The 27,873-nt window shown below is 43.8% G+C and overlaps 1 protein-coding gene across 4 annotated transcripts; it reads right to left on the bottom strand.

Annotated features, from left to right (window-relative positions):
- Window positions 1–60: 60 nt before the first annotated feature.
- On the bottom strand, window positions 61–26,805 carry PPM1G (protein phosphatase, Mg2+/Mn2+ dependent 1G). 4 transcript variants are annotated; one of them, XM_008980978.5, is made up of 11 exons: window positions 26,493–26,805; window positions 5,524–5,593; window positions 4,931–5,016; window positions 4,490–4,622; window positions 3,716–3,838; window positions 3,423–3,517; window positions 2,738–2,875; window positions 1,850–2,084; window positions 1,348–1,477; window positions 999–1,101; window positions 61–676 (listed from the first exon to the last, which is right to left on the bottom strand). In XM_008980978.5, exons 1-11 carry the CDS (start codon window positions 26,610–26,612, stop codon window positions 470–472), a joined length of 1,440 nt encoding a protein of 479 aa, XP_008979226.1. In that variant the 5' UTR covers window positions 26,613–26,805; the 3' UTR covers window positions 61–469. The 4 variants fall into 4 exon arrangements, with proteins under 4 accessions (XP_008979226.1, XP_035129418.1, XP_002757984.2 ...); XM_035273527.3 differs by having other exon boundaries at window positions 2,765–2,875; XM_002757938.7 differs by having other exon boundaries at window positions 3,423–3,838.
- Window positions 26,806–27,873: the final 1,068 nt, after the last annotated feature.

Raw genomic sequence — 27,873 nt, 5'->3', positions numbered from 1 at the left:
TGCTACGGATGGGGCCAAATCTAGGGCCACGGCAGCAGAAAAAAAAAAGGACACGATGCACACGATTAGATTTTGGCCTTTAGTCTGAAAAAGTGTTGATTGAAAGTGTACAACAGAGAGCGGGTGTAAGCGGCTGAGGGCCATGGAGCCGCCAATAAAAAAGAATGTCCTTAAATAAAGTGTTCACAGAGTAAAAACCAGAACCGCCAGTCCTTCCCTCCAACACAACAGAGTACAGGCACAGAACCGGTGATGAGCCCGAGGAGCAAAGAGGAGGCTGGGGAGGACAGCAGAGGCTCCCGGCTGCTGCGTGGTGGGGGAGCCCTCTTTGGAATGGGTGGAGTGAAGCCACCCAGCTCCCCCTGCACACCTCATACCCACTGCTAAGGCTAAAGGAAAAAGACAAAACTCAGTCTCAGGTCCGGAGGGCTCAGAAAACAGTCTAAGTGGGCAGGGGTCTGGATGACTGCTAGTCCCGCTTGGCCTTCTTCTTCTTGTCACTGTTGCCGTTTTCTTCAGCCCCCTCAGTAGAAAGCACCTCCTCTAGTTTCCGCTTGCCACTCTCTGGTTGGAGCTCTGCTGTGTTTCGGGGCTTGAAGCAAATGATGATGCAGGTCATGTTGTCACACCCTGTACCATCCCCAGAAGTGTCTGGTGCCAGGCACTGATCCAGCAGCTACAAAAGGGATGGGGATAGCTCAGCCACAGGGTTTGAACACCTTTCTGGGAACCTGGAGTCCCACAAGAGGGCTGGCATGCTGAGTCAGGGTAGTAGAAGGAGAGGAATGGGCAAAAAGTGTCACAAAAAAGCCCACTTGCTAGTCGGTAAGGCATAAGGCTAAGTCAGAGAAATGAGAGAAGGTGGAACTTTGTAGTCGGGGTTCAGCATCTGTCAGCAATTAACGGTACGCTCCCAGATTGCCAACTTAGCTCAGATGAAAATAGTAAACCCTAGCTGTGCAGACCAGATACCCTCTCTTCTCCACCCTGGTACTCACCTCTTCCACAATAGATGACAATAACCGAAGCTCCCCATTTTCATCACGCTGGCTGATCTTTGATTGAATGAAGTCTACAACTTCCTGGCTGCTCATCACATTCCTGGGGTTGAGAACAACAGTCAGAATCTTCTAATCTCACCAAGGCAGAGTAGAGGAGTATGGATAGAGGTGGTGGCCCAGGCCAGTTTAAATACCTACAGAAACTCTCAGCTCTGCATTAGTTTGGGTGCTCTTGACTCACAAGAGGTCTAGGTCTGCCTAGGCTTTAATGCTAGAGATGACCTGAGCCCTATAAGAGAAGAAATGCTGCAGAAAGGGGAATTTAGGGCATTCTGCCAGTGCTCACCAGATGCCATCACAGGCAATGACCATGAATTCGTGGTCATCAGTGAGAGTCAGCACCTTGATGTCAGGAAGGGCTGAAATCATCTGTTCCTCAGGTGGCAGGTTCTTGTTTCTCTTATAGAAGTGGTCCCCTGGAGTAAAGGAATGGTTGGTTGATAAACAGTTTGGATGCTTCCCACAGACTTGTGTTTGTGGCAGGTCAAACCTTGCCATTCATTTCTCTTCTTTACAAAGTTCCATAATCTAGTGGAATGGAAAACTGAGGACTAGTTTTTCTAGTTTCAGCCCTGCCACCAGACTGCTGAACCTTAAGAGTCACTCACCAGTCTTTTTCACCATTCAACCATTACCTAAGATAGGTATAATGATACCTATACCCATCTTAGCTATTTCACAGGAACATAAGAACAGAGGTAGATATTAAAGTGTTTTGAAAGGCACAAGTGCTAGGAATATTAAAGTTTGCTACTAGGTAGTCTGGGACAGAATTTCTTGGCCCTTACCAATGGCTCTGGAGAGGTTGAGGCCCCCGTTGACTCGCCCATCCATGGTGACCTTGCCACCAGCATTCTTGATGCGTGCTAGTTCTACTTCATCCTCTGGTTTGTGATCATAGGACATGTCTAAAGCTTTGCCGGCCTCAGATACCACACAACGAGAGTCTCCTGCGTTGGCTACAATCAACTGCTTCCCTCGTATCAGGGCCACCACAGCTGTCGTACCACTGTCAGAGCCGGGCTTAAAAGGAAGAAAGGGAGCATCACGGGAGCTTCTGAACATGAGTTCCTCACTGATGTGCTCCTGACCATTCACCTATGCTTGCTTTCACTGGGACCCCCAAGAGAGCTTTAACAAACAGGAGAAGCACAGATTTCATCTCTTTTTTTTTAGACAGAGTTTTGCTCTTATCACCCAGGCCAGAATGCAGTGGTGCGATCTCAGCTCACTGAAACTTCCATCTCCTGGGTTCATGTGGTTTCTCCTGCCTCAGCCTCCCGAGTAGCTGGGATTACAGGCACCTGCCACCATGCATGGCTAACTTTTGTATTTTTTATTAGAGACAGGGTTTTCCCATGTTGGCCAGGCCGGTCTTGAACTCCTGACCTCAGATGATCCACTCATCTTAGCCTCCAAAGTGCCGGGATTATAGGCATGAACCACTGCACTGGGCAGATTTCATCTTTTTAGAGACAACAGCACATTCCCGCTCCCTCGTTTTTAGATAATTTGACCCCAAAGGCTTACCACCTTGTTTCCCTTGCAGAATAAATCCCCATGACTATGATTTCCAACCTAAAGTGTCAGGGGATCCCCTGTCTCAAAATAAAAATCTGGGGTTTAACACCTGCCTTGTGGCTTTTTAATACTCACTGCTCCCCTTCCCCACACACCTCCTCTTTGCCTTCCATCCCTGGTACCATCATCTCTTCTTCTTCATCATCATCCTCTTCAGCCTCCTCGGTGTCATCCTCATCTTCCTCATTCTCTGCCTCCTCACTGCTATAGCCATCCTCTTCCTCACTGCATTCCTGCCGGAGGGAGGATCCCAGACTGCTGAGACTGGGATGATCCTCTCCCTCCCGCCCAGCATACACTCAGAATCAAGAGGCCCTGACTCAACACAGGTCCTCAAAACACCAAAAGATACAAGTATATGGTCATGAAAACTAGGGGGATGGAAAGGGCTAGCATGAGTGTAACTGACGTCCTGAACTGAGCTTAGCAGTCATCGCTAGCAAAAAGCTCAGGACAATGCAAGGGCTGCCAGCCAAAAGTATCTTTCAGGCACGGTGGCCAGAAAATAAATTGTCCAGAGAAGAAAACTAGCCAAGATAACAACTATCTTCTTGTTCTCTCTCTAGGAGACAGACAAAAGCCAGAACTAGATCTGTTTGTTACAGTATCAACAAAGGAAGAGGTAAGAAGGCAAATGGTATCTGTAATGATGGAGCTCAGTGAATTCAAGGCTAAAGCTTAGAATATAGTGGGTCTTGGGGAAGAGTTGAAAACTGCAGATGGCAACCAAACAGGACCTCTCTGCTACTTCAGCATCTGCCTGCCCTCACAGGCCCTTACCTCACTGTCTTCCTCTTCCTCCTCCGCCTCATCTGACTCATCCTCACTGTCCTCAAAGAACTTGGACTTAGCAACTCGAGGCAGCTTGTCAGAGGCTGAAGAGCAGGAAGGCCCAGCCTCACCAGTGGGAATGCCAGGCTCACCAACTTGGCCTGCCTCAGTCCCACGTTCCGAGTTGGAGGAAAAGCCTGTGTAGACCTTGACTGTGGGGCCATTTTCCTGTAAAGGAGTTTCCCTAGTTGAGTCCTCAGGTCCTGCCTCCCCATTGAGACCCTGGGACCCTGGTTCCTCGCCTGTCCCAGCTCCAGATTTGCTGTGGAGAGGACCCTTGTGACAGTTCTGCCCGTAGCGTGTCAGCAGCTCTTCAATAGTCATGGTAGCCTCTTCATGCAGCAGTGCAGCCTCCTCATTGTCCACTGCAGGAAAGAGGCTAAATCAGAGTCCCCATGCCAGATGCCTCATGGGATCAGTCCCTCTCACTACCTCGACAGCCTGAGTTCTGACTTCCCTACAACCTCCCACTCCTAAGGTTCCTCTCACTTATCAAGTCTCAGAAGAATATCCCCTAGCTCCTCCTCCTCCACAGACTTCTTTTGGTTTTTGAGTTTCATCTTCTAAATCAAAGCAACACTAGTTACTATATTTCCCCTCTCACATCTTATTTGTTATCGTTAAGTTGTGAAAGCCCTATTCTGGCTGAGGATCCAGGAAACCCAAAATGGTATTATAGAATTAGGAGTTAGGCTTAATGACTGGCTACTGGGGCTAATAACTGTTCCAGTCTTGAGGGAAAAAAAAAAAAAGCACAGAAATACCAGCAGGAACCAGGAAGACCCCAAAGATAATGTATATAAAATGCTTACAACTAAGATACCACTCAATAAAAATAATTCTCTCCCTCCTTTTCATAACCACATACAATGCAGGAGAACACTATTGGTTTCTTTAACATAAGGACTCCCCAGGTCCCTAGAAGGCCATCCTATCTTAGAACTGATAAATAAGTAGTATTAAAGAATATTTCTTAAAATACTGACATCCTCTGAAACAACGGATGGCACACTCACCATCATCTTCATCAGCTACTTTTTCTTTTTCATCTTCATCCTCAGTGGGTCGCCCTGCAATCTGTGCCAGCTCTTTAATGACTTCCTCAGTGGTCAGTTTGGCATCAATAGCCAAGAAGGCATCCTCTAAAGCCTGAATATAAGCAAAATAATCTAAGACTGGTACAAAATGAATTGCCTATATACAATCCTGAGCACAAGGATGGAAAACAAATTAGAGTGTGAACCACCACACTAAGAGACATTCACAGATAAAAACAGTCCAGAGGCCTGGGAATAATAAGACAAGTCTAAAACGCAGCTAGTAAGCTCGTTTTAGACACAGAATTCTTCAAGAGTAAATAAGCAGCAGCTAGGGGACAAAAAGAAAAGAAAAGCCCAAGGGCTGGAGAACAAGGGAAAAGCCTACAGAAGTGAGGAATGAACAGTGAGAAGACAGACCTTCTGTAGCTTGCCTTCCTTGTAGGCCTTCTGATCTTTGATGATATCAGGAAGATATTTGGCACAGTACAAGGCAACTTCCTCCCCTAGAAGGAAAGGAAGGAAGGTCACCTGGAGCACTGCTCACCACACATAGAAAGTGATACAATATTTATATGCCATACTGGAATGAACCCCAAGGTTTTAGGAGATAAATATCTTAGCACCCCTGAATCCTACTTGAAGGACACTGTTTGGGAAGTTCTAACCCAAAAAATTGATTTCACCATCAGTTCTCTCAGGTATATTAATATATCTTGTCTTTTCTCACCTGTATACTTACAGTAGAAAAAAGATAAAAGAATCAGCTCATCTGGGTACAAAAATTTAAAAAAATAAAAAAAGATAAAGAGGCTCTTTGGATTAAAACAAGGCTTGGTGAGATTATAAACCAATACAGTACCTACTGGGAAAAAGGAATGACAGAATACAGAAAAACAGCACCAAGCAGGAAATGATATCGAGGGCCAGACCCTGAAAAATAAATGAACAAGGCCCTGGAATGTCTGGAATTAGGATCCTAGAATGTTACCAATATGATCTGTTAAAGTTACCTCCATGTCCATCGTAGACAGAAAACATGGCTGTCTCACTGTCCAGCTCAGGAATACAGTTGTGAGCATCCTAGGAAAAGAACAGCATAATTGCTATGTCTTAGAGTCAAAGAATATTCTTCAGGTCATAGGGATCAATGTCATGCTTTAATCTTACCAACCAACCTTTTACTGGCTGGCCTATCTGGCCTAGAAATAAGAAAAAAACAAGGAATGATAAAATGAATACAGATAAAGAAAAGAAGAGGGAGGCAAAGGAGAAAGGGGGAAAAAGAAAATAAAGAAAGAGCTAGGTATGGTGCCTCACCCCTGTAACCCCGGCACTTTGGGAGGCTGAAGCAGGTAGATCACAAGGTCTAGAGAGTGAGACCATCCTGGCCAACATGGTGAAATACCGTCTCTACTAAAAATACAAAAATTAGCTGGGCATGGTGGCACACGCCTGTAGTCCCAGCTACTCGGGAGGCTGAGGCAGGAGAATCACTTGAACCCAAGAGGAAGAGGTTGCAGCCAGCTGAGATTGCGCCACTGCACTCCAGCCTGGGCAACAGAGTGAGACTCTGCCACAAAAAAAAGAAAGAGCGAGAAAAGGAAGAAAGAATCAGGTTACTATCTCCATAATAACCTCAACCTAGGAGCTATCTCAGTCCAGATGGCAGAATATTTGGTTGCTGGAAATAAACCTGACCCTTTTGGATCTGTGGAAACTATAAGAAAACCAGAAAAAAGGATTTTTTTTTTTTTAGACTGAGTCTTGCCCTGTTGCCCAGGCTGGAGTGCAGTGGCACAATCTTGGTTCACTGCAACTTCTGCCTCCTGGGTTCGAGCGATTCTCCTGCCTCAGCCTCCTGAGTAGCTGGGATTGCAGGTGTGCGCCACCATGCCCAGCTAATTTTTGTATTTTTAGTGGAAACGGGATTTCACCATGTTGGTCAGGCTTGTCTTAAACTCCTGACCATGTGATCCGCCTGCCTTGGCCTCCCAAAGTGCTAGCTTTCAGGCCTGAGCCACCAAGCCCAGCTCCAGAATAAAGAATATTTAAAGTCATTTCCAGATCCATTCTTTCAATCAGTTAACTACAAGGAAGAAAATGTTACAGAAGATAGCAAAAAGACACCTAAGGGCCTTACCAACCTGAAAAGTTTCTAGGACAATCTTAAAATAGATTTAAGGGAAAGCACTAGAAATTTGTAAAGCTGTATACCTACACTTATCCAAGAAAACAAAAACACACCATTTAAACAAAGTCTTCCCCTCTTTTCTCAATGCTTAACTCACTCAAGTTACCCTCAGACTAGGCAGAAGATGGAGATACACACTTCTTCCTAATAAATAATCCTATTAACTACACTGTTTTGTATTTTTTAACTGGGATTTACAACATTTCATATAGTCAGGCTTCCTGCCTCTTATTCCCAGGCGGAACTGAGACACCATTCAACTCTAAAGGCATAGCACACCTGAAGAGAAGTAGGCAATGGCCCTGCCACACCAACATTTTAGTTGGAAGGCTGACCTTGATCAAATTCTTCTCTAAATACAAAAATTAGCTGGGTGTGGTGGCGGACGTCTGTAATCCCAGCTACTGGGGGTGGTCAGGGTTAAGGCAGGAGAATCGCTTGAACCCAGAAGGCAGAGGCTGCAGTGAGCTGAGATCACGCCATTACACTCCAGCCTGGGGTACAAGAGCAAAACTGTGTCTCAAAAAATAAAAATAAAAAATAAAATTCTGCCCCTTGAAACTAATGTTCCATGCTAAGCCAAAGCTGAAGCAAGACTATCAGACGCAAGTAAAAGTGTGCTATGGCTTAATCTGCCCAATCTTGAAAAAGAATCCAAGCCTCTTTCAGGTACTCTCTACAGACAAAAAGGATATATAATCAACTATTTACTTTGGCTAATTATTCTTGCATGAGTTAATTTCAATCATAGTTCTCCTTGCTCTTTCAGACATTAGCATTTTTAAATTTCTAATTATATTAATAGTGAGAAAACTGGAGTGCAGTGTTTCCTCTGTTGTCCCTGAAATTAGACGATGCCTTAGTTACACAAGTCTAGAAAACAAGACTTGTACTTCTTTCTCTTCCAACTACTGCACTACCAGCCACACTAGCCTCCCTTTCCTCTAGGCCAGGGCTTATCTTCCTGGGCTTTCCTCTTTTCTCACTATGTCAGCACCTTCACAGTTGCACATATGACTGTCTGTCAATTGCCCCAGCATCCTCTATCAATGGTTCTCAAACTTGAATGTGTATAAGAATTAATCTGTTTCTCCTTTCACTGCCTGACCACTGCCATCATGGGTCGCATGCATGCTCCCGGGAAGGGCTTGTCCCAGTCAGCTTTGCCCTATCACCGCAGCGTCCCCACGTGGCTGAAGCTGACATCTGACGATGTGAAGGAGCAGATTTACAAACTGGCCAAGAAGGACCTGACTCCTTCACAAATCAGTGTGATTCTGAGAGATTTACATGGTGTTGCACAAGTACGTTTTCTGACAGGCAATAAAATCTTAAGAATTCTTAAGTCTAAGGGACTTGCTCCTGATCTCCCTGAAGATCTCTACCATTTAATTAAGAAAGCAGTCGCTGTTTGAAAGCATCTTGAGAGGAACAGAAAGGATAAGGATGCTAAATTCCATCTGATTCTGATACAAAGCCGGATTCATCATTTGGCTTGGCATTATAAGACTAAGCATGTGCTGGGCGCAGTGGCTCAAGCCTGTAATCTCAGCACTTTGGGAGGCTGAGGCGAGTGGATCACGAGATCAAGAGATCGAGACCATCCTGGTCAACATGGTGAAACCCCATCTCTACTAAAAATACAAAAACTTAGCTGGGCACGGTGGCACGTGCCTGTAATCCCAGCTACCCAGGAGGCTGAGGCAGGAGAATTGCCTGAACCCAGGAGGCAGAGGTTGCGGTGAGCCCAGATCACGCCATTGCACTCCAGCCTGGGTAACAAGAGGGAAACTCCGTCTCCAAAAAAAAAGACTAAGCGAGTCCTCCCTCCCAACTGGAAATATGAATCATCTATAGCCTCTGCCCTGGTCACATAAATTTGTCTGTGTGCTCAAGCAATAAACATGATGGTTTAAAAAAAAAAAAGTAATCTGTTTCATTCATTCACTTATTAAATATTTAAGTACCCATTATGTGACAGGATGTGTTTGGGGTGCCTGGGATATATTGAAAAAAATAAAGCACTTCATAAATAAAACATTTGCATGTCATTGGGAGATATACACAATCAACAGGAAGTGCTATCGGGGGAAAAAAAAACAGAACAAAGTTAGAACTGGGTTAGATTCAGAAAAGTAGTGGTAGAATTGAATTGGCATGGAATACAGTATAGGTATAGGCATGTTAACCTCTTAAGAACCTGTATCTCAGCAGTCACTACCTAAGTCATGCTGTGAGTGTCTATTTTCAGCAAAAACAACTATGCCGCTGTAATGTTGCTTTAATGCTCCGCCTCTCCAATAGCTGGGATTACAGGAGCACGCCACCATGCCCGGCTAAATTTTTGTTGATTTTGTAGTTTGGTTTGCTGGCATGAAATTTATGTCCAGTTCTATGTTTGTACACATTTAAATAACATTAAAGTCATTTTACTGAGTACCAGAGTTCTATAAATATTGCTTTCCTTAACAAAAACAAGCAAAAAACCATGGAAGATCTTCAAAATATTTTGTGCAATAAAGAAAGCAAACAGCAGAATGATGTAAATGGCTTTCTGTGTAAGAAAGGGGAGTATAGGAATAAACTTGTCTTTTCATACTTTTTTTTAATTTTTAAATAGAGACATATAATGCATGATCTCTGGTATGGTGTGCCTTGATTTTATCCTCTGTGATGTGGAATAATAACTACCCCACCCACATCATCACAGAACTGTTAATAATGATGCAAAACAAGTAAAAGCCCTATGTAAGCTGGAATTTGCTACATAAATATATATATACACATACGTACATATATACAAATATATGTATATTCTGCTCTGAAATTTAGCACCCATTTCACATTTTTCTCTTCTATTCTTTTTCTCACAATATTCATCTTACACCTTGAGGTCTCAGTCCCAAGAACTATACCCTCTCCTTCACTTCTTGGTGAGGCTTGGGATCTATATTATGATTTGGTACTGCTGCACTTTCTCTAAACACTTTAATTTTCCCCCTTTAAATCTTTGCTTATAACCTTTACCTATAAATTTGCTTCTCTCTACCCCTTACTGAGACAGAGCCAAGTATTGTGCAGACTTCATTTCCCCTAGCCATTATGTAGGATTAAACAGTACAAACCATGTCAGTTTTCTTTTGTTTTCCCTTCTTTTTCAATGTTTATTTTAGAATCAGGGTACATGTATAAGTTTGTTACAAAGGTATACTGTGTGATGCTGAGGTTTGGGGTGACTGAACCCGTTACCCAGGTAGTGGGTAAAGTATCAAAAAGGTAGTATTTCAGCTGCTCCTCACCACCCCCACCCCATGCCACCACCTCTGGCAGACCCCAGTGTCTACTTTTCCCATCTTTTTTTTTAATGAGACAGTCTTGCTCTGTAGCCCAGGCTGTAGTGCAGTGGCGTGATCTCGGCTCACTGCAACCTTCTGTTTCCTGGGTCCCAGTTCAAGCAATTCTCTTGCCTCAGCCTCCCAAGCAGCTGGGATTACAAGCACACATCACCATGCTCAGCTAATTTTTGTATTTTTAGTAGAGATGGGGTTTCACCATGTTGGCCAGGCTGGTCTTGAACTCCTGACCTCATGATCTACCCACCTCAGCCTCCCAAAGTGTTAGGATTACAAGTGTGTGTCACTGTGCCCAGCCCATTGTTTCCATCTTTATATCCACATGTACTTGACGTTCAGCTCCCACTTACAAGTGAGAACGTGCAGTATTTGGTTTTCTGTTTCTGTGTTAGTTCAGCTACATTTATGCTGTTGCAAAGACATGATTTCATTCTTTTTTATGGGTGCATAGCATTCCATAGTAGTTATGTACCATACTTTTCTTTTCTTTATGCAGTTCACCACTGATGGGCACCTAGAGTGATTCAATGTATTTAGTATTGTGAATAGTGCCGCAATGAACATATAGGTACATATGTTCTTTTGGAAGAATCATTTATTTTCCTTTAGGTATATCAGATTGCTGGGTCTAATGGTAGTTGAACTCTTAGTTCTTTGAGAAATCTCCAAACTGACAGTGCCTAGACTAAATTAATTTATACTCCCACCAACAGTGTACAAGTGTCTGCTATTCTTTGCAGCCTCACCAACATCCCTTATTTTTTGACTTTTTAACAAAAGCTGTTCTGACTGGTGTGAGAGGATATCTCTTTGTGGTTCCGATTTGCATTTGTCTGATTAGAGATGAGCATTTTTTCCTGTCTGTGGGCCATGTGTATGTCTTTTGAGAAGTGTCAGTTCATGTCCTTTGCCCACTTTTTAATGGCGTTATTTGCTTTTTGCTTATTACGTTCCTTATAGATTTTGGATATAAGACCTTTGTTGGATGCATAGTCTGTGAATATTTTCTCCCATTCTATCGGTTGTCTGTTTGCCTGTCCCTTGATAGTTTCTCTTGCTGCATGTCACTTTTCTTGAAAGATCTCTTGGATTCTGTGTAGTTTCATACCTCCACCTGCCTGTTTCTACAGGATATTCTTTCTTTCTTTCTTTCTTTTTTTTTTTTTGAGACGGAGTTTTGCTCTTGTTTACCCAGGCTGGAGTGCAATGGCGTGATCTCGGCTCACCGCAACCTCCGCCTCCTGGGTTCAGGCAATTCTCCTGTCTGAGTAGCTGGGATTACAGGCACGTGCTATCATGCCTAGCTAAGTTTTTGTATTTTTAGTAGAGACGGGGTTTAACCATGTTGACCAGGATGGTCTCGATCTCTTAACCTCATGATCCACCCGCCTCGGCCTCCCAAAGGGGATATTCTTTCTATACCTCAAAGTTAACACATTTACATGTGTTACAGGAAATGAGCAGTCTGCAAAAAAAAAAAAAAATCAGTGCTTTCCCTACAGGTCTTATTTCTGTAAATTAAATCTTAACTCTCCCATGCAACACTTAATACCAGAGTCATCCTTAACTTCCTGGCTGTCTTCCACCATCCATCACTGAGTCCTGCTGCTTTTTTTTTTTTTTTTTTTGGTAGCTTTCATCGTGTTGTTGTTCCTGGATTACTTTCTTTTTTTGAGAGAGAAAGAGAGAGAGAGAAAGAAAGAAAGAAAGAACGCACACGAGAGAGAGACTCTCCCTCTGTTACCCAGGCTGGAGTAGAGTGGTGTCATCTTAGCTCACTACAACCTCCACCACCTGAGTTCAAGTGATTCGCATGCCTTAGCCTCCCAAGTAGCTAGGATTACAGGTGCACGCCACCACATCTGGCTAATTTTTGTATTTTTAGTAGAGACAGGGTTTCACCATGCTGCCCAGGCTAGTCTCAAACTCCTGACCTCAGGTGATCCTCTCGCCTCAGCCTCCCAAATTGCTAGGATTATAGGCATGAGCCACCACACCCGGCCCACAGTAAACTTTAATAATAAAAACAAACTTTTCCTTTCTGGAGTAGTAATTTTTAACAAATGATTACTATATCATCTTACCATATGCTTTCATCTTCAAGAAACACACTATAATGACTTCAAACTGTTTCTTGATTCATAAGCGATAGCTCAGAGGCATATTAATTATTTTCCCTGACTTTCACTACCTGGCCTAGTGCTCACATAGGTTAAATCATTTCTGATCATTCATATGCTCAAGATCTGCTTGCAATTGAACTGATATTTAATTTTCCAGGAGTTTGACATAATTTGGGAGGTTTTTCCTGCACACAATAGCCACCCATTTCCAATTAAACATTCATAAAAACACAACCAACCACCTGACCACCTCATACCCATTATGACGGAACTATTTAAATTTAAAAAAAAAAAAGGCCAGGCGTGGTGGCTCACACCTGTAATCCTAACACTTTGGGAGGCCGAGGTGGGCAGATCACAAGGTCAGGAGTTTCAACCAGCCTGGCCAGCATAGTGAAACCCCATCTCAACAAAAAAATATAAAAAGTAGCCAGGCATGGTGACATGGGCCTGGAGTCCCACCCTACTCAGGAGGCTGAGGCAGGAGAATCACTTGAACCCTGGAGTTGGAGGCTGCAGTGGGCCAAGATCACACCACTGCACTCTAGCCTGGACAACAGAGCAAGACTCCATCTCAAAAATAATAATAATAAGGCAATCACAAAAAGACAAATACTGTATGACTCTACTTACAGTATGAAATATCTAAAATAATCAAATTCATAGAGACTGAAAGTAGAATGCTGTTTGCCATGAGCTGGGGGTAAGAGAATGGAGAGTTATTTAATGGGTATAGAGTTTCAGTTTGGTAGGATGAAGAGTTCTGAAAATTAGATGCACAACAATGTGAATGTATTAAATACTACTCAACTATACATTAAAAAATGATTAAGGCTGGGCGTGGTGGCTCATGCCTGGAATCCCAGCACTTTGGAAGGCCGAGGCAGGTAGATCACTTGAGGTCAGGAGTTAGACACCAGCCTGATCAACACGATGAAACCCTGTGTCTACTAAAATACAAAAATTAGCTGGGCATGGTGGTGCATACCTGTTATCCCAGCTACTCGGGAGGCTGAGGCAGGAGTATCTCTTGAGCCCAAGAGGTGGAGGTTGCAGTGAGCCATGATCGCGCCACTGAACTCCATCATAGGTAACAGAGCAAGACTCTGTCTCAAAAAAAAAAAAAAAAAAAAAAAGAAAAAGAATTAAGATGGTATTTTTATGTTTTGTATATTTTATCACAATGAAAATTTTTAAAGAAAAAAAACCCAAAAACTTTCCACAAAGAAGAGCCCAGGCTCAGATGGCTTTATTGATGAATTCTACCAAATATTTAAGGAAAAATTAATACCAATGATTCACACTCTTCAATCACATAGAAAAGAAGGCAACACTTGCCAATTCATTCTATGAGACCAGTATTACCCTGATTCCAAAATCAGACAATGACATCACAAGACACTACAGACCAGTATCTCTTATGAATATAGACACAAGATCCTCAACAAAATAGTAGCAAATTAAATCCAGTACCTCACATAAATATAAGGAAAATGCATAATGATCAAATGAAATTTATATACCAAAAAAATGCAAGGTTGGTTTAATATTCAAAAAATCACTTAAAGCAATATAGTATCAGTAGACTAAAGAACAAAACCATATGATCAACTCAATAGATATTATAAAAGGCACTTGACAAAATCCAGTGTTCATTCATGGATAAAAAGACTCAATGCCAGATTGGGCAACATAAACATAGTAAGACCCTGTCTCTATTAAAATTTTTTTTTTTTTTTTTTTTTTTTTTTTTTTTTTTTTTGAGAAGGATTTTCGCTCTTGTTACCCAGGCTGGAGTGCAATGGCGCGATCTCGGCTCACCGCAACCTCTGCCTCCTGGGTTCAGGCAATTCTCCTGCCTCAGCCTCCCGAGTAGCTGGGATTACAGGCACGTGCCACCTTGCCCAGCTAATTTTTGTATTTTTAGTAGAGACGGGGTTTCACCATGTTGACCAGGATGGTCTCGATCTCTTGACTTCGTGATCCACCCGCCTCGGCCTCCCAAAGTGCTGGGATTACAGGCTTGAGCCACCGCGCCCGGCCCTTAAAATTTTTTTTTAAATTAGCCCAGTATGGTGGTGCATGCCTGCAATCCCAGCTACTAAGAAGACCGAGGAAAGTGGATCTCTTGAACCTAGGAGTTCAAGGCTACAGTGAGCTATGATCAAGCCACTGCTCTACAGCCTAAGTGACAGAGCGAGACTGTCTCTAAAAAATAATATAAAATAAGGCCGGGCGCAGTGGCTCACGCCTATAATCCCAGCACTTTGGGAGGCTGAAGTGGGTGGATCACGAGGTCAAGAGATCGAGACCATCCTGGTCAACAAGGTGAAACACCGTCTCTACTAAAAATACAAAAAAATTTAGCTGGGCATGGTGGCGCGCGCCTGTAGTCCCAGCTACTCGGGAGGCTGAGGCAGGAGAATCGCTTGAACCCAGGAGGCGGAGGTTGCGGTGAGCCGAGATCACGCCATTGCACTCCAGCCTGGGTAACAAGAGTGAAACTTCGTCTCAAAAAATATATATATATAAAATAGACTCGACAAACTAGGAATAAAAGGAAACTTCTTAAATCTGACAAAGTACATCTATGAAAAACTCAGTCAACATCATACTTAATGTGAAAGACAGAAAGCTTTCCCTCGAAGAACGAGACAAAGAATGTCTCCTTTTGCTACTGCTGTTCAATATTGCACTGGAAGTTCTAACCAAGGCAATTAGGAAAAAGAAATGTCATTTAGATTGGAAAGGATGAAGTAAACTATCTCTATTTACAGACGACATGATCTTTTATATAGAAAATCTCAAGGAATCCACTAAAATCCACTACTAGAACTGATAAGTTCAGAAAGGTTACACGACACAAAGTAAATAAACAAAACTCAACTGTGTATCCACTAGCAATGAACGATCTAAGAATGAAATTAAGAACACAATTCCGCCGAACACAGTGGCTCACGCCTGTAATCCCAGCACTTTGGGAGGCCGAGGCAGGCAGATCACAAGGTCAAGAGTTTGAGACCAGCCTGACCAATACAGTGAAACCCTGTCTCTACTAAAGATACAAAATTTAGCGTGGTGGTGGGCACCTATAGCCCTGGCTACTCACGAGGCTAAGGCAGGAGAATCGCTTGAACCCGGGAGGAGGAGGTTGCAGTGAGCTAAGACTGTACTACTGCACTCTAGCCTGGGCGACTGAGCGAGACTCCATCTCAAAACAAAACAAAGCAAAAACACAATTCCATTTAGTATCCCCCAAAATAAAATACTTAGGAATAAATTTGACAAAAGAAACACAAAACGTAAATTCTGAAAATGTCAAAATATTGCTGAAAGAAATTAAAGGCCTAAATCAATGGGAAAATGGTCCATGTTCATGAATCTGGACACTTAATACTGTTTGTTTTTTTGAGTCTCACACTGTTGCCGGGCTGGAGTGTAATGGTGCGATCTTGGCTCACCGCAACCCAATTTGAAGCAATTCTCCTGCCTCAGCCTTACCAGCAGCTGGGATTATAGGTGCCCACCACCACGCCCGGTGAATTTTTTATATTTGTAGTAGAGATGGTGTTTCACTATTTTGGCTAGGCTGGTCTCGAACTCCTGATCTCGTGATCTGCCCGCCTCAGCCCCCCAAAGTGCTGGGATTACAGGCATGAGCCACCGCACCTGGCCCTTACTGTTAAGAGAGTAATACTCCCCAATTGATCTACAGATTCTGCATCATCCCTATCAAAACCCAGGTGCTTTTTGTGCCCAAAGTGACAAATTAATCCTGAAGTTCATATGAAAAAGAACGAATCTGAAAGACTCACACTTCAAAACTTACTAAGAAGCTACAGTAACCAAGATAGTGTATTACCGGCATAGAGACATACAGACCAATGGAAGGGACTTCAGAATCTAGAAATAAACCCTCACATGTATGGTCAATTTATCTTTGACAATGATGCCAAGATAATTCAGTGGGGGAAAAGAATAGTGGTTTAAATGAATAGTGCTAGGACAACTTAATATTCACACACAAAAGAATGAAGTTGGATCATTTCCTCATATCATTCACAAAAATTCACTTAAAATAAATCACAGACTTAAATTTAACAGCTAAAACTATAAAACTCTTAGAAGAAAACCCAGGAGTAAATTGTTGTGACTTTGGGTTAGGCAAAGCTTCTTAACAAAAAAGACAAGGAAAAAAAAAAGACAAATTGGATTTTATCAAAAGTAAAAACTTTTGTTTCAAAAGACACCACACCAAGTAAGCAAAAAGGCACAGTGGCTCATGCCTATAATTCCAGCACTTTGGGAGGCCGAGGTGGGCAGATCACCTGAGGTCAGTAGTTCCAGACCAGCCTGGTCAACGTGGTAAAACCTGGTCTCTACTAAAAATACAAAAATTAGCTGGGTGTGGTGACACACACCTGGGTACTAGCTACTCGGGAGGCTGAGGCAGGATTGCTTGAAGCCAGGAGGTGGAGGCTGCAGTGAGCTAAGATCATGCCATTGCATTCCAGTCTGGGTGGTCAGAGCAAGACTGTCCCCCGACCAAACAAAAAAAGAAAGCAAAGAGCCCACAAAATCAGAGAAAATATTTGCAAATCATTATCTAACAAACTTGTATCCAAAACATATAAAGAACTCTTACATATCAAAAGACAAAAAGACAATCCAATTAAAAATGGACAAAGGCTTTGAATAAACCTCTCCCCACACAAATGGCCAATAAGCACATAAAAGATGTTCAAACCTAAGTCCTGGCATGGTGGCTCTATCCTGTAATCCCAGAATTTTGGGAGGCCGAGACAGGCAGATCCTGTGAAGTCAGGAACTGCAGACCAGCCTGAACAACATGTAACACCCCGTCTCTGCTAAAAATACCACAAGTTAGCTGGGTGTGGTGGCATGCACCTGTAATCCCAGCTGCTCTGGAGGCTGAAGCAGGAGAATCACTTGAATCTGGGCAGAGTAAGACTCAGTCTCAAAAAAAAGTTCAAAAATCGTTAGCCATTTAGCCAACTGAGAAATACCTATCAAAACTACAATGAGATACCTTCACACCCACTATTGACTATTATAAAAAAGGCAGATAAGTGTAGTGAAGATGTGAAGGAACTAGCATCCTCATATATTGCTGGCAGGAATGTAAAATGGTACAGCCAGCTTGGAAGAGTTCAGCAGTTTCTCAAAATGTTAAACATGTAGTTACCATATGATATAGCAATCCCATTCTTTGGTATGTAACCCACAGATATGAAGACAATATTTCCACAAAAAAGTCTGTACATGGCCGGGCGCGGTGGCTCATGCCTGTAATCCCAGCACTTTGGGAGGCCGAGGCAGGTGGATCACGAGGTCAAGAGATCGACCATCCTGGTCAACATGGTGAAACCCCGTCTCTACTAAAAATACAAAAAATTAGCTGGGCATGGTGGCGCGTGCCTGTAATCCCAGCTACTCAGGAGGCTGAGGCAGGAGAATTGCCTGAGCCCAGGAGGCGGAGATTGCGGTGAGCCAAGATCGCACCATTGCACTCCAGCCTGGGTAACAAGAGTGAAACTCCATCTCAAAAAAAAAAAAAAAGTCTGTATGTAGTTTCACTATTTATAATAGCAAAAAAATGTGGAAATCCAAAATGTCTATCAACTAATGAATAGATAACAAAATGTGATATATCCATACCATGGAATATTATTCAACCATAAAGAAGAATGAAATACTGATTGATTCTTGATATAACATTGATGACCCTTAAAAATATTATGTGACTGGGACACGGTGGCTCACGCCTGTAATCCCAGTACTTCAGGAGGTCGATATGGTCAGATCACGACGTCAGGAGTTTGAGACCAGCCTGGCCAATATGGTGAAACCTGGTCTCTACTAAAAATACAAAAAAATTAGCCAGGCATGGTGGGGACACCTGTAATCCAGCTGCTTGGGAGGCTGAGACAGGAGAATTGCTTGAATCCAGGAGGTGGAGGTTGCAGTGAGCCAAAGATAGCGCCACTGCACTCCAGCCTGGGAGACAGAGCAAGACTCCAACTCAAAAAAAAAAAAGCTTGGCTGGGCACAGTGGCACATGCCTGTAATCCCAGCACTTTGGGAGGCTGAGGTGGTGGACTGCCTGAGCTCAGGAGTTTGACCACCCTTGGCAACATGGTGAAACCTCATCTTTACAATAATTAAAACTGACCTCCTGGGGATAAGAAAAAGACGTAACTAGGAGATAAGAGAAAATTCAAGAAGTGTTAAGTCATTAATTTGGGATAGAGTACTGGGGGTCTTTTGCTTTCCTTCCATCAGCTAAGTGAGGAAAGGTTCCAACAGAAACAACTGTAGCAAATGAGAGTGCCTAAAACTATCATCTCTTTCCTAGTTACATAGGCAAAAAACCTGGTAATCTGCCTGAGCTCTATGTCTATCTGAAAAGAAGGAGAGACCTGAAAAACAGTGCCCACTGGAGCCTGAACCATCTTGCTGGTATCCATCCAAAAAAGTCCAGTAGTATGAGGTCAAGGATACACAGCATTTGGTAAAAGCCAAAGAAAAGTCTAAAAACCAAAAGTGGAGATCAAGTCCCTCTAGGCCAGGCCTGGCTACTGCTGGAAACAAAGAGATGGTGAGTGATAACTGGATATGAGACTGGAGTTTTAAAGAGAATTCTGATTCTCTTTAGCTCTGTAAAATAAAACCTGCAAGGCAAGGATCTAGAAAGAAGCAAAAGAAGCCTGGGTCTTACTGGGATTCATGTGTAGAACAAATAAATAAAAAAAGAAAAAATAAAAAAAAGAAGCCTGGGTCAGCAAAATACTTACTCTTTTTTTTTTTTTTTTTTTTTGAGATGGAGTCTTGCTCTGTCACCCAGGCTGGAGTGCAGTGGCATGATCTCAGCTCAAGGCAACCTCTGCCTCCCGGGTTCAGGTGATTCTTCTGCCTCAGCCTCCAGAATAGCTGGGACTACAGGTGCACACCACTACGCCTGGCTAATTTTTTTGTATTTTTAGTAGAGATGGGGTTTCACCATATTGACCAGGCTGGTGGTCTCAAACTCTTGACCTTGTGAGCCACCAGCCTTGGCCTCCCAAAGTGCTGGAATTACAGGCATGTGCCACCATGCCCAGCCAAAATACTTAATTCTTAAATCTACTGCAACAATGTATGTGTGATTAAAAAAACAAAACAAAACAACTTATAGGCAAAGCTGAGGGTAGAGGGAATTCTCAGGAGCTGACAGAATACAAAATAAATTTCAAAAATACATGCTTAGTAAAAGCATCCAGATTTAAAAGGTAGTGTATTTACAATTCCATTTATAAAATGTTCAGAATAGTCGGGCGCGGTGGCTCACACCTGTAATCCCAGCACTTTGGGAGGCCGAGGCGGGTGGATCACGAGGTCAAGAGATCGAGACCATCCTGGTCAATAAGGTGAAACCCCGTCTCTACTAAAAATACAAAAAATTAGCTGGGCATGGTGGCGCGTGCCTGTAATCCCAGCTACTCGGGAGGCTGAGGCAGGAGAACTGCCTGCACCCAGGAGATGGAGGTTGCGGTGAGCTGAGATAGCGCCATTGCACTCCAGCCTGGGTAACAAGAGTAAAACTCCATCTCAAAAAAAAAAAAAAATGTTCAGAATAGGCAAATTCACAAAGGTCATGTAAATTCGTGGGTGCCAGGGATTAGTGGAAAGGAGATAGGGAGTAACTGGCAAGTACAGGGTTTCTAAAACTGATTGTGGTGACAGCTGTACAACTGTTTGACCATACCACAAAACAGCCAGGCAAAGAGGCGCATGCTTGTAATCCCAGCACTTTGGGAGACTGAGGCAGGCAGATCACTTGAGGCCAGGAGTTCCAGACCAGCGTGGCCAACATGGCAAAACCCTGTCTCTAATAAAAATATAAAAATTAGATGGGTGTGGCGGCATGCCCCTGTAGTTCCACCTACTCAGGAGGCTGAGGGAGGACAATCGCTTGAACTCGGGAGGCAAAGGTTGCAGTGAGCTGAGATTGCATCACTGTACTCCAGCCTGGGTAACAGAGCAAGACCTATCTCAAAAAATAAAATAAAAGAAAAAAGAAAAAAAAAAGAATATACTAAAAACCACTGAATTATACCTTCAAAATGAGTGAATTATACCCTAAATCCACTGAATTATATTCTTAAAATGAGTTCATATAGCAGACAGTATATGAACTATATCTCAATAAAGCTGATTAAAAAGAAACCTATAAAAAATAAATAAAATAAAAAGGAATCTGTATATATATTTTCAAATACTAAATATGATTAAAAGGTATTGTTTTTCTGCTGGTATTTGGGTCAAAAACGAAAAAAAGTTGATATACTTAATCTCTGAACTAGCTCTATAAAGAAACAAAAAACAACTACATTGAAATTATACTCTGTTTACAATATGTCATTAAACATCTTTAAGTTCAGTTCTAAAGATTTGTGTTTCCAGATAGTAAAATGTCAAGACCTGTCTACATTTCCTATGCTCAAATTCAAGCCCTTAGCTCTCAAAGTTCAATTCCAAGACTGATAACCCAATAATAGATTAGAGGTAGGGAAACAGTAGTAACAACTGCTAAGGAATCAGACAATAGAACTTTGTGTAAAATATCCTTGAAATCTAGAGGAAGGGCCGGGCGCGGTGGCTCACACCTGTAACCCCAGCACTTTGGGAGGCGTGGGCGGTTCACTACGTCAAGAGATTGACACCATCCTGGCCAACATTGTGAAACCCCGTCTCTACTAAAAAAACACAAAAACTAGCTGGGCGTGGTGGCACACTCCTGTAGTCCCAGCTACTCGGTAGGCTGACGCAAGAGAATTGCTTGAACCCAGGAGGCGGAAGTTGCAGTTAGCCGAGATCATGCCACGGCACTCCAGCCTGGCACCTGAGCAAGATTCTGTCTCAAAAAAAAAAAAAAAAAACTTGAAGTTCTGATTGTATTTTCCAGTTGCTTAAGAACTTATAAAGGAATGGTATAAAATATAAAATAATTTCTGGACCAGGAACAGTGGCTCACACCTGTAAGCACTTTGAGAGGCCAAGGCAAGAGAATCACTTGAGCCCATTAGTTCAAGACCAGCCTGAGCAACACAGCGAGACCCTATTTCTACTAAAATAAAAAATAAGCTGGTCATGGTGGCATGTGCCTGTAGTCCTAGTTACTTGGGAGGTTGAGGCAGGATTGCTTGAAGTGAACCCAGGAGGTTGAGACGGCAAGTGAGTTATGATTGTGCCACTGTACTCCAGCCTGAGAAACAGGGGGAGACCCAGACCCTAAAAAAATTTAAATAAACATAAATAAAAGTCATCAGCCAGACCCAGTGGCTCACGCCTGTAATCCTGGCTACCCGAAAGGCTGAGGCAGGAGAATCACTTGAACCCAGGAGGCAGAGGCTGCAGTGAACTGAGATCGCATCATTGCACTCCAGCTTGGGCAACAAGAGCAAAACTCAAAAAAAAAAAAAAAAAAAAGAAAAAAAGTAATTGGCCTGCGCAACATTGCAAGGCCCCACCTCTACAAAAACCTTAAAAAAAAAAAAAAATTGGCCAGTCATGGTGGCACATGCCTATAGTAGGCTGAGGCTGGAAGCTCCCTTGAGCCCAGGGAGCTGAGTGAGCTTTGTGGTGAGCTATGATCAAGCCACTGTAAAGGCAGATAGTATAGTGAGGATGTGAAGTAACTGGCATGAGAAACCCTGTACTCCTTACCACTCAACCAAGGGCAAGAGACCCTGTTCTCAAAATGAATAAATAAATAATTTTAAAAATAAAAAGGCTGGACACAGTGGCTCATGCCTGTAATCTCAGCACTTTGGGAGGCCGAGGTGGGTGAATCCCCTGAGGTCAGGAGTTTGAGACCAGTCTGGCCAACATGGTGAAACCCCGTCTCTACTAGTAATACAAAAATTAGCCGGGTATGGTGGTGCATGCCTGTAGTCCCAGCTACTCGGGAGTGTGAGGTAGGAGAATTACTTGAACCCGGGAGGCAGAGGTTGCAGTTAGCCGACATGGTGCCACTATACTCCAGCCTGGGCAAGAAAGTGAGACTCTGACTCAAAAAAAAAAAAAAAAAAAAAATTATACTGTAGCTATTGACACTGCCTTTAATAAAAGGAAAATATGATTTATAGAACAAAAAAATCCTAACTCTCCACAGAAAGCAGTTTTGTCGATTCCAGAGAACCTCACAACCAAATGTTAAATGATACTCTTGCACATTTAAGACTACATAAACTGAATCTATTTTCAGACTTGACTTCTCATTTAGCCACCAAAAACTCAAGAGCCTTACCTTATTTATTTCTCAGGCACCCGTCCACAAACTACCACTTAATCCCAAAGCACATACCTCAGCCACTTTTTTAATGGAGAAAGAATGAGGGAGGGGAACATCAATTGTGGTGGGTTTTTTTCTGGTTTTTTTTTGAGACAGAGTCTCACTCTGACACCCAGGTTAGAGTGCAGTGGCAGCATCTCGGCTCACTGGCCTTCCTGTTCCAGCAATTCTCCAGCCTCAGCCTCCCGAGTAGCTGAGATTACGGGCGTGTGCCACCACACCTGGCTAATTTTTGTTATTTTTAGTAGAGATGGGGTTTCACTATGTTGACCAGGCTGCTTTCAAACACCTGACTTCAAGTGATCCGCCCACTTTGGCCTCCCAAAGTGCTGGGATTATAGGCATGAACCACCTTGCCTGGCCTAACTGTAATATTTTGATTACTTCTTCTCAAAACACCCTGGTCACATAGCAAGAGAAGCTGGAGACAGGCAGAAAGGCAAAATGCCAGCTATTGATGGCTGTCATCTTTGTCTCAAGAGAAGTGGTCAAACAGTCCTCTGTATGGCTGAATCTATACATCAGTAGGGATTTCAGCAACCTTTTTAAGATGTAGTAGTATGGTAATTTTACCTCAAATGAATCATTAGGACCAAGCAAATAGAGTAAATACACTTTATTAATTGTTGGATTAAGTCCTAAAGCTTCAGAGGAATGGGAGTACTTTATATTCTCTGGAAAGATAAGAGTCAGTGAAGAAGCTAGAACTCATAGCTATTTTCTTGCAATAGCAAAGAAACTACTACACTTTGAGGAGAAAGCCAGAAGGAAAAGTATCAATGAAGCAGAACAGGATCCGAAAGAATACTCTTCCAGAGGATTTGATTAGTCATATTTAACTATTCAAACACGGGCAACTTCGGAAACAGCACAATAGGAAGATTTTAATACCCTAAGCAGTTATCTCTCAGGAGGAAGATTTGGATGTAAGGAATAGTCTAGTAAGATCTCTACACCGTCCCTGACAAAAAATCATTTTCTAATTACCAGAGGAGAAACCAAAAATAAAGGAAATGCCCTACAGAGAAGCAGCAAATAGAATGGAATCACTGGGCAAACCAACAAACAGAGTAGCCAAGCAACTCAATCCATAAAGAAAACTAGAAAGAAGGATACCAAAGAAATGAAAAACCACAGCAGAAAAGTGAAAAATACCAAATGAGAAACCTGGAAGAAACACTGTACTGTGAGGGGTAGTCACCTCAAATCTCACATTAACAGAAAATGCCACACAAATGGAACTTCTTGACTACCTAACTACTTTACGTAAAGACTTTCCTTCTGAAACTACATCCATGTTTATTTATTTATTCATCTGAGACACAGTCTTGCCCTGTCGCCCAGGCTGGAGTGCACTATCTTGGTTCACTGTAACCTCCACCTCCCGGGTTCAAGGGATTCTCCTGCTTCAGCCTCCCAAGTAGCTAAGATTATAGGCACGCACCACCACATTGGCTAATTTTTTTTTTTTTTTTTTGAGACAGAGTCTCGCTCTTGTGGCCCAGACTGGAGTGTAATAATCTGATTTTGGCTCACTGCAACCTCTGCCTCCTGGGTTCAAGCGATTCTCCTGCCTCAGCCTCCCAAGTAGCTGGGATTACAGACATGCGCCACTATACCAGGCTGATGTATTTTTAGCAGAGACAAGGTTTCTCCATGTTGGTCAAGGTGGTCTTGAACTCCCGACCTCAGGTGATCCGCCCACCTCAGCCTCTCAGCCTCCCAAGTACTAGGATTACAGGCATGAGCCACCGAGCCTGGCCCTAATTTTTTGTATTTTTAGTAGAGACGGGATTTTGTCTTGTTGCCCAGGCTGGACTAGAACTCCTGAGCTCAGGCAATCTGCCCACCTCAGCCTCCCAAAGTGCTAGGATTACAGGCGTGAGCCACCACGTTCAACCCATTCATTTACTTTTTGAGACAGTGTCTCCTTCTGTTGCCTAGACTGAAGTGCAGTGGGGAGATCTTGGCTCAATATGGCCTCCGTCTCTCAGGCTCAAAGTGATTCTCCTATCTCGGCCTCCCAAGTAACTGGGTCTACAGGTGGGTGCCATCAGGCCCAGCTAATTTTTTTCTATTTTTTGTAAAGATGGCGTTTTGCCATGTTGCCAGGGCTGGTCTTCAACTCCTGAGTTCAGGTGATCCACCCGCCTCAGCCTCCCAAAGGGCTTGGGATTACAGCCGTGAGCCTCACCCGGCCTGTTATTTCTAATAGACAATTACATTTACCAAATAGTTGTACTGTGTACGGTAGTGAAATATGAATGTTATGCTTCAGTTTGACATAGATGACTAATGATGTCTAGTGTCTTCAACGATTTGATCCTACAGATTCTTTCCACCAAGACAGTGTCCTAACATTTCTGGGTCTCAATTTCTTAGCTATAAAATGTGGGAGCCAATGGCCGTGTGCAGTGGCTCACACCTGCATCCGAGCACTTTGGGAGGCCGAGGCAGGTGGATTACGAGGTCAGGAGTTCGAGACCAGCCTAACCAACATGGTGAAACTCTGTCTCTATTAAAAAAATACAAAAATTAGCCAGGCATGGTGATGTGCACCAGTAATCCCAGCTACTCAGGAGGCTGAGGCAGGAGAATCACCTAAACTCGAGAGGCTGAGGTTGCAGCGAGCTGAGATCCTGCCACTGCACTCCAGCCTAGGCAACAGAGCAAGACTCAGTCTCAAAAATAAATAAATAAAAAATTTTTAAATGTGGGAGCCAAAGCAGATGAGATAAACTACAGGATCCACTCCAATCTTGAAATTTTATGCCTAATTATAAAATGGCCAGTAAGGTCAGTTATGAGCATAAAATGTGAATCGGAAAACAAAACATTTAAGCTCATACTGTCATTCCAGAGCTAACTACAGGGATGAGTGAGGGATTTGAAACAATTCCAAAGGAGGCAGTATTTGGCTGTTACCTGAAGCACACCTGGTAGGTGAATAAATCCTTAATCCCAGACAGAGTATTTCCCTGGCCCCTTTGCCTACACTTCAGAATACTCTTCACAGAGACACGGTTAATCCGTCTTCCTCTTTCCTCCCTGCAGTTTTCCCTGTTCTCTTTGGTAGTTTCACATCAACTTTTCCCTAATACTATTATTTCCCCCCATCCCAGATTTTTCATTTTCCCCTTTTATTCAGAGTAAAATCTTCTAGAAAAGTTATTTGTAGGCTGGCAAGAAAAAAATGGATGAAATGACTTAAAATCAAAGAAACTATACTATAACAATTACAGGCAAATGACAATTACGGGTTAAGTTCTAGAGAAATCCTAAGAGAGAAAGAAAACCCAGAATAATAAAAAGGAAATTCTAGGGACTGACATAATTCAAGTTTTCCAAAGTTGGTAAAAGACCCTGAAAAAAGTGCAAATGAGTGACAACTCCTGGAGGTTGGGACCAGCCTCTGAAATTAATATGCAAGAGCCCAAGGCCAGGCAACCAGGTGTTTAGAATGTGAAACAGACTCTGCCCGGGCTTCCTTTCACTGTCAAACTCCTAGCCAAGAGGCTTCCCACATCACATATTTTAAAAATTAAAATTAAAAAATTTATTCACATCTAATTCACCTCTCTCTTGAAAAACAAATGAATAAATAGTGCTTCTTTCCGTCTTCACTCCCACACTAAACCTCACACCGTTGATGAGCCTGGAGGGCTCGGTTGGCACGAGAGGATGGCGCCAAAGCTCGGGGAGAGGGCGGTCAGTGGGCGGAAGGTGCCTCTCCCCACATGGCCGAGCCCTCGCCGCCACTGGCCACCGCACACGGTGCCCAAGCATCGGCAGCTCCCTCTCGGCCCCGACCCCGCTATCTGTGTCGCCCTGCAAACAGCCGCTGCGGCCGCAGGTTCCCAATTGGGACCCTTCCCAGGGGAGGCCCCCATCCCCCGCTCCCTTTCTCCGTCAGATTCCCGCCCTGCAGCGGCCAGCTTACGAGCCCCTGCCTCCTCACCTCCATGGAGACGCGCCAGCCTTGCATGGCGGAGAAGCCGTAGGGCAGCGGCAGGCGCGGGGCGCCGACCCCGTCCCCGGAGCACTTCACCGTGTTGGGCTGCGAGAGGTAGGCACCCATGGCGGCGGCTGGCCGGCGGCCTCAGTGGGAGGAAAGCTGGGCGCGACCCGTGCCGGAGCCGAAGCCCCGGGGGCGCGCGCGCGGCAGGAGTAGGCCCGGCGGCGCGACCGACGCAAGGTGCCGGTGAAAGGCGCGAGGCCGGCCAGGAGGCGGTAACGGGACGGGAGCAGAGAGAGAGAGCGGAAGCGGAAACGGCGCCGCTCCAGACCCCGCCCGGCCGGCGCGGCGGGGCTAGGCGCAGCGGGCAGTCATTTCCTTAGCAACTCGCCCCGCCCGCGGGGACAACGGCCCGCCCAACGGCCGCTCCCGCGAGACTGGCGCGACCACGCCTACAAACGGCCGTGGTCCTTCTTGGTGGCCTCGCGCAGGTTGTCGGTCGCCTCTCACTGCACCCTCTCCTTTCTTCCCTGTCCCCAACCTCTTGGCGTTTTGTCTGCACCTCTTTTGTGTCGGAATCCACGCTTCCGGCCCGTCCTCCAGTGTTTTCTTCCCCCTGTCCCCAACGTCGCGCCTTCAGGCTCCTCAAACCCCGCCCGATTTGGTTCAATTAAAGTTGACCAGTATTTTTGTTCTGAGCTTAGGAAGTACTTTGGCCAGGCCATGCGAGGCCTGTAAGAAAAGAATGCGAGTCTTTTCTGGCAAAGCGAAGACCTCGATCTGTGACATAATTCGAGTTAATACAATGTAGAAATGGTTGGTACAGCCTATTCTGGGTGAGAAAAGCTCCAAGGATGGGAGGAGGAGGAGTTCTTTGGAGGACTGAAAGGATGTAGACCCTCAGAGAGGATGCCTCTGGATTGCATTATGCCACGAGAAAAGGGAATAATGTTACAAGGTTTGGAGGAGTGAAGGAAGAATGTAAACTGCGTTTAGGGAGAATTTTTGAGGAAGCTGGCTGGCCTCGGAGAATGATTCTAAGTGGTAATGTTAGCTAGCTAGCTTGATAAAAAGAAGCGCTAGGATGGGTGACTTGGACTTGTCATCCTGGTGTAACCTTTGCATCGTTGGTCTAGTCTTTGTATGCAGTGTACATTGGAGGGAGAGAGTCAGGGGGACTGTTACTGGTCAGAGAGCTCTTAATCTAAGCAGCAGATGAGAAGAGCTGGGAGTAAGGTGGTACCAGACAGGGTGGCAGTGGGAATCCAGATGAAAGGACAAATTAGACAATAACAAATAAAACATCTGGTAATAGATTGGATTCAAGGGATGGAGAGAAAAGGAGAAATTCTCCAAACTATGGCAAAAATTGATTCTTTTCGGT

This window comes from Callithrix jacchus, chromosome 14 (assembly GCF_049354715.1).
Source record: "Callithrix jacchus isolate 240 chromosome 14, calJac240_pri, whole genome shotgun sequence".
Taxonomy (NCBI): Eukaryota; Metazoa; Chordata; class Mammalia; order Primates; family Cebidae; genus Callithrix; species Callithrix jacchus.
This window is presented reverse-complemented; position numbering and strand designations above follow the sequence as displayed.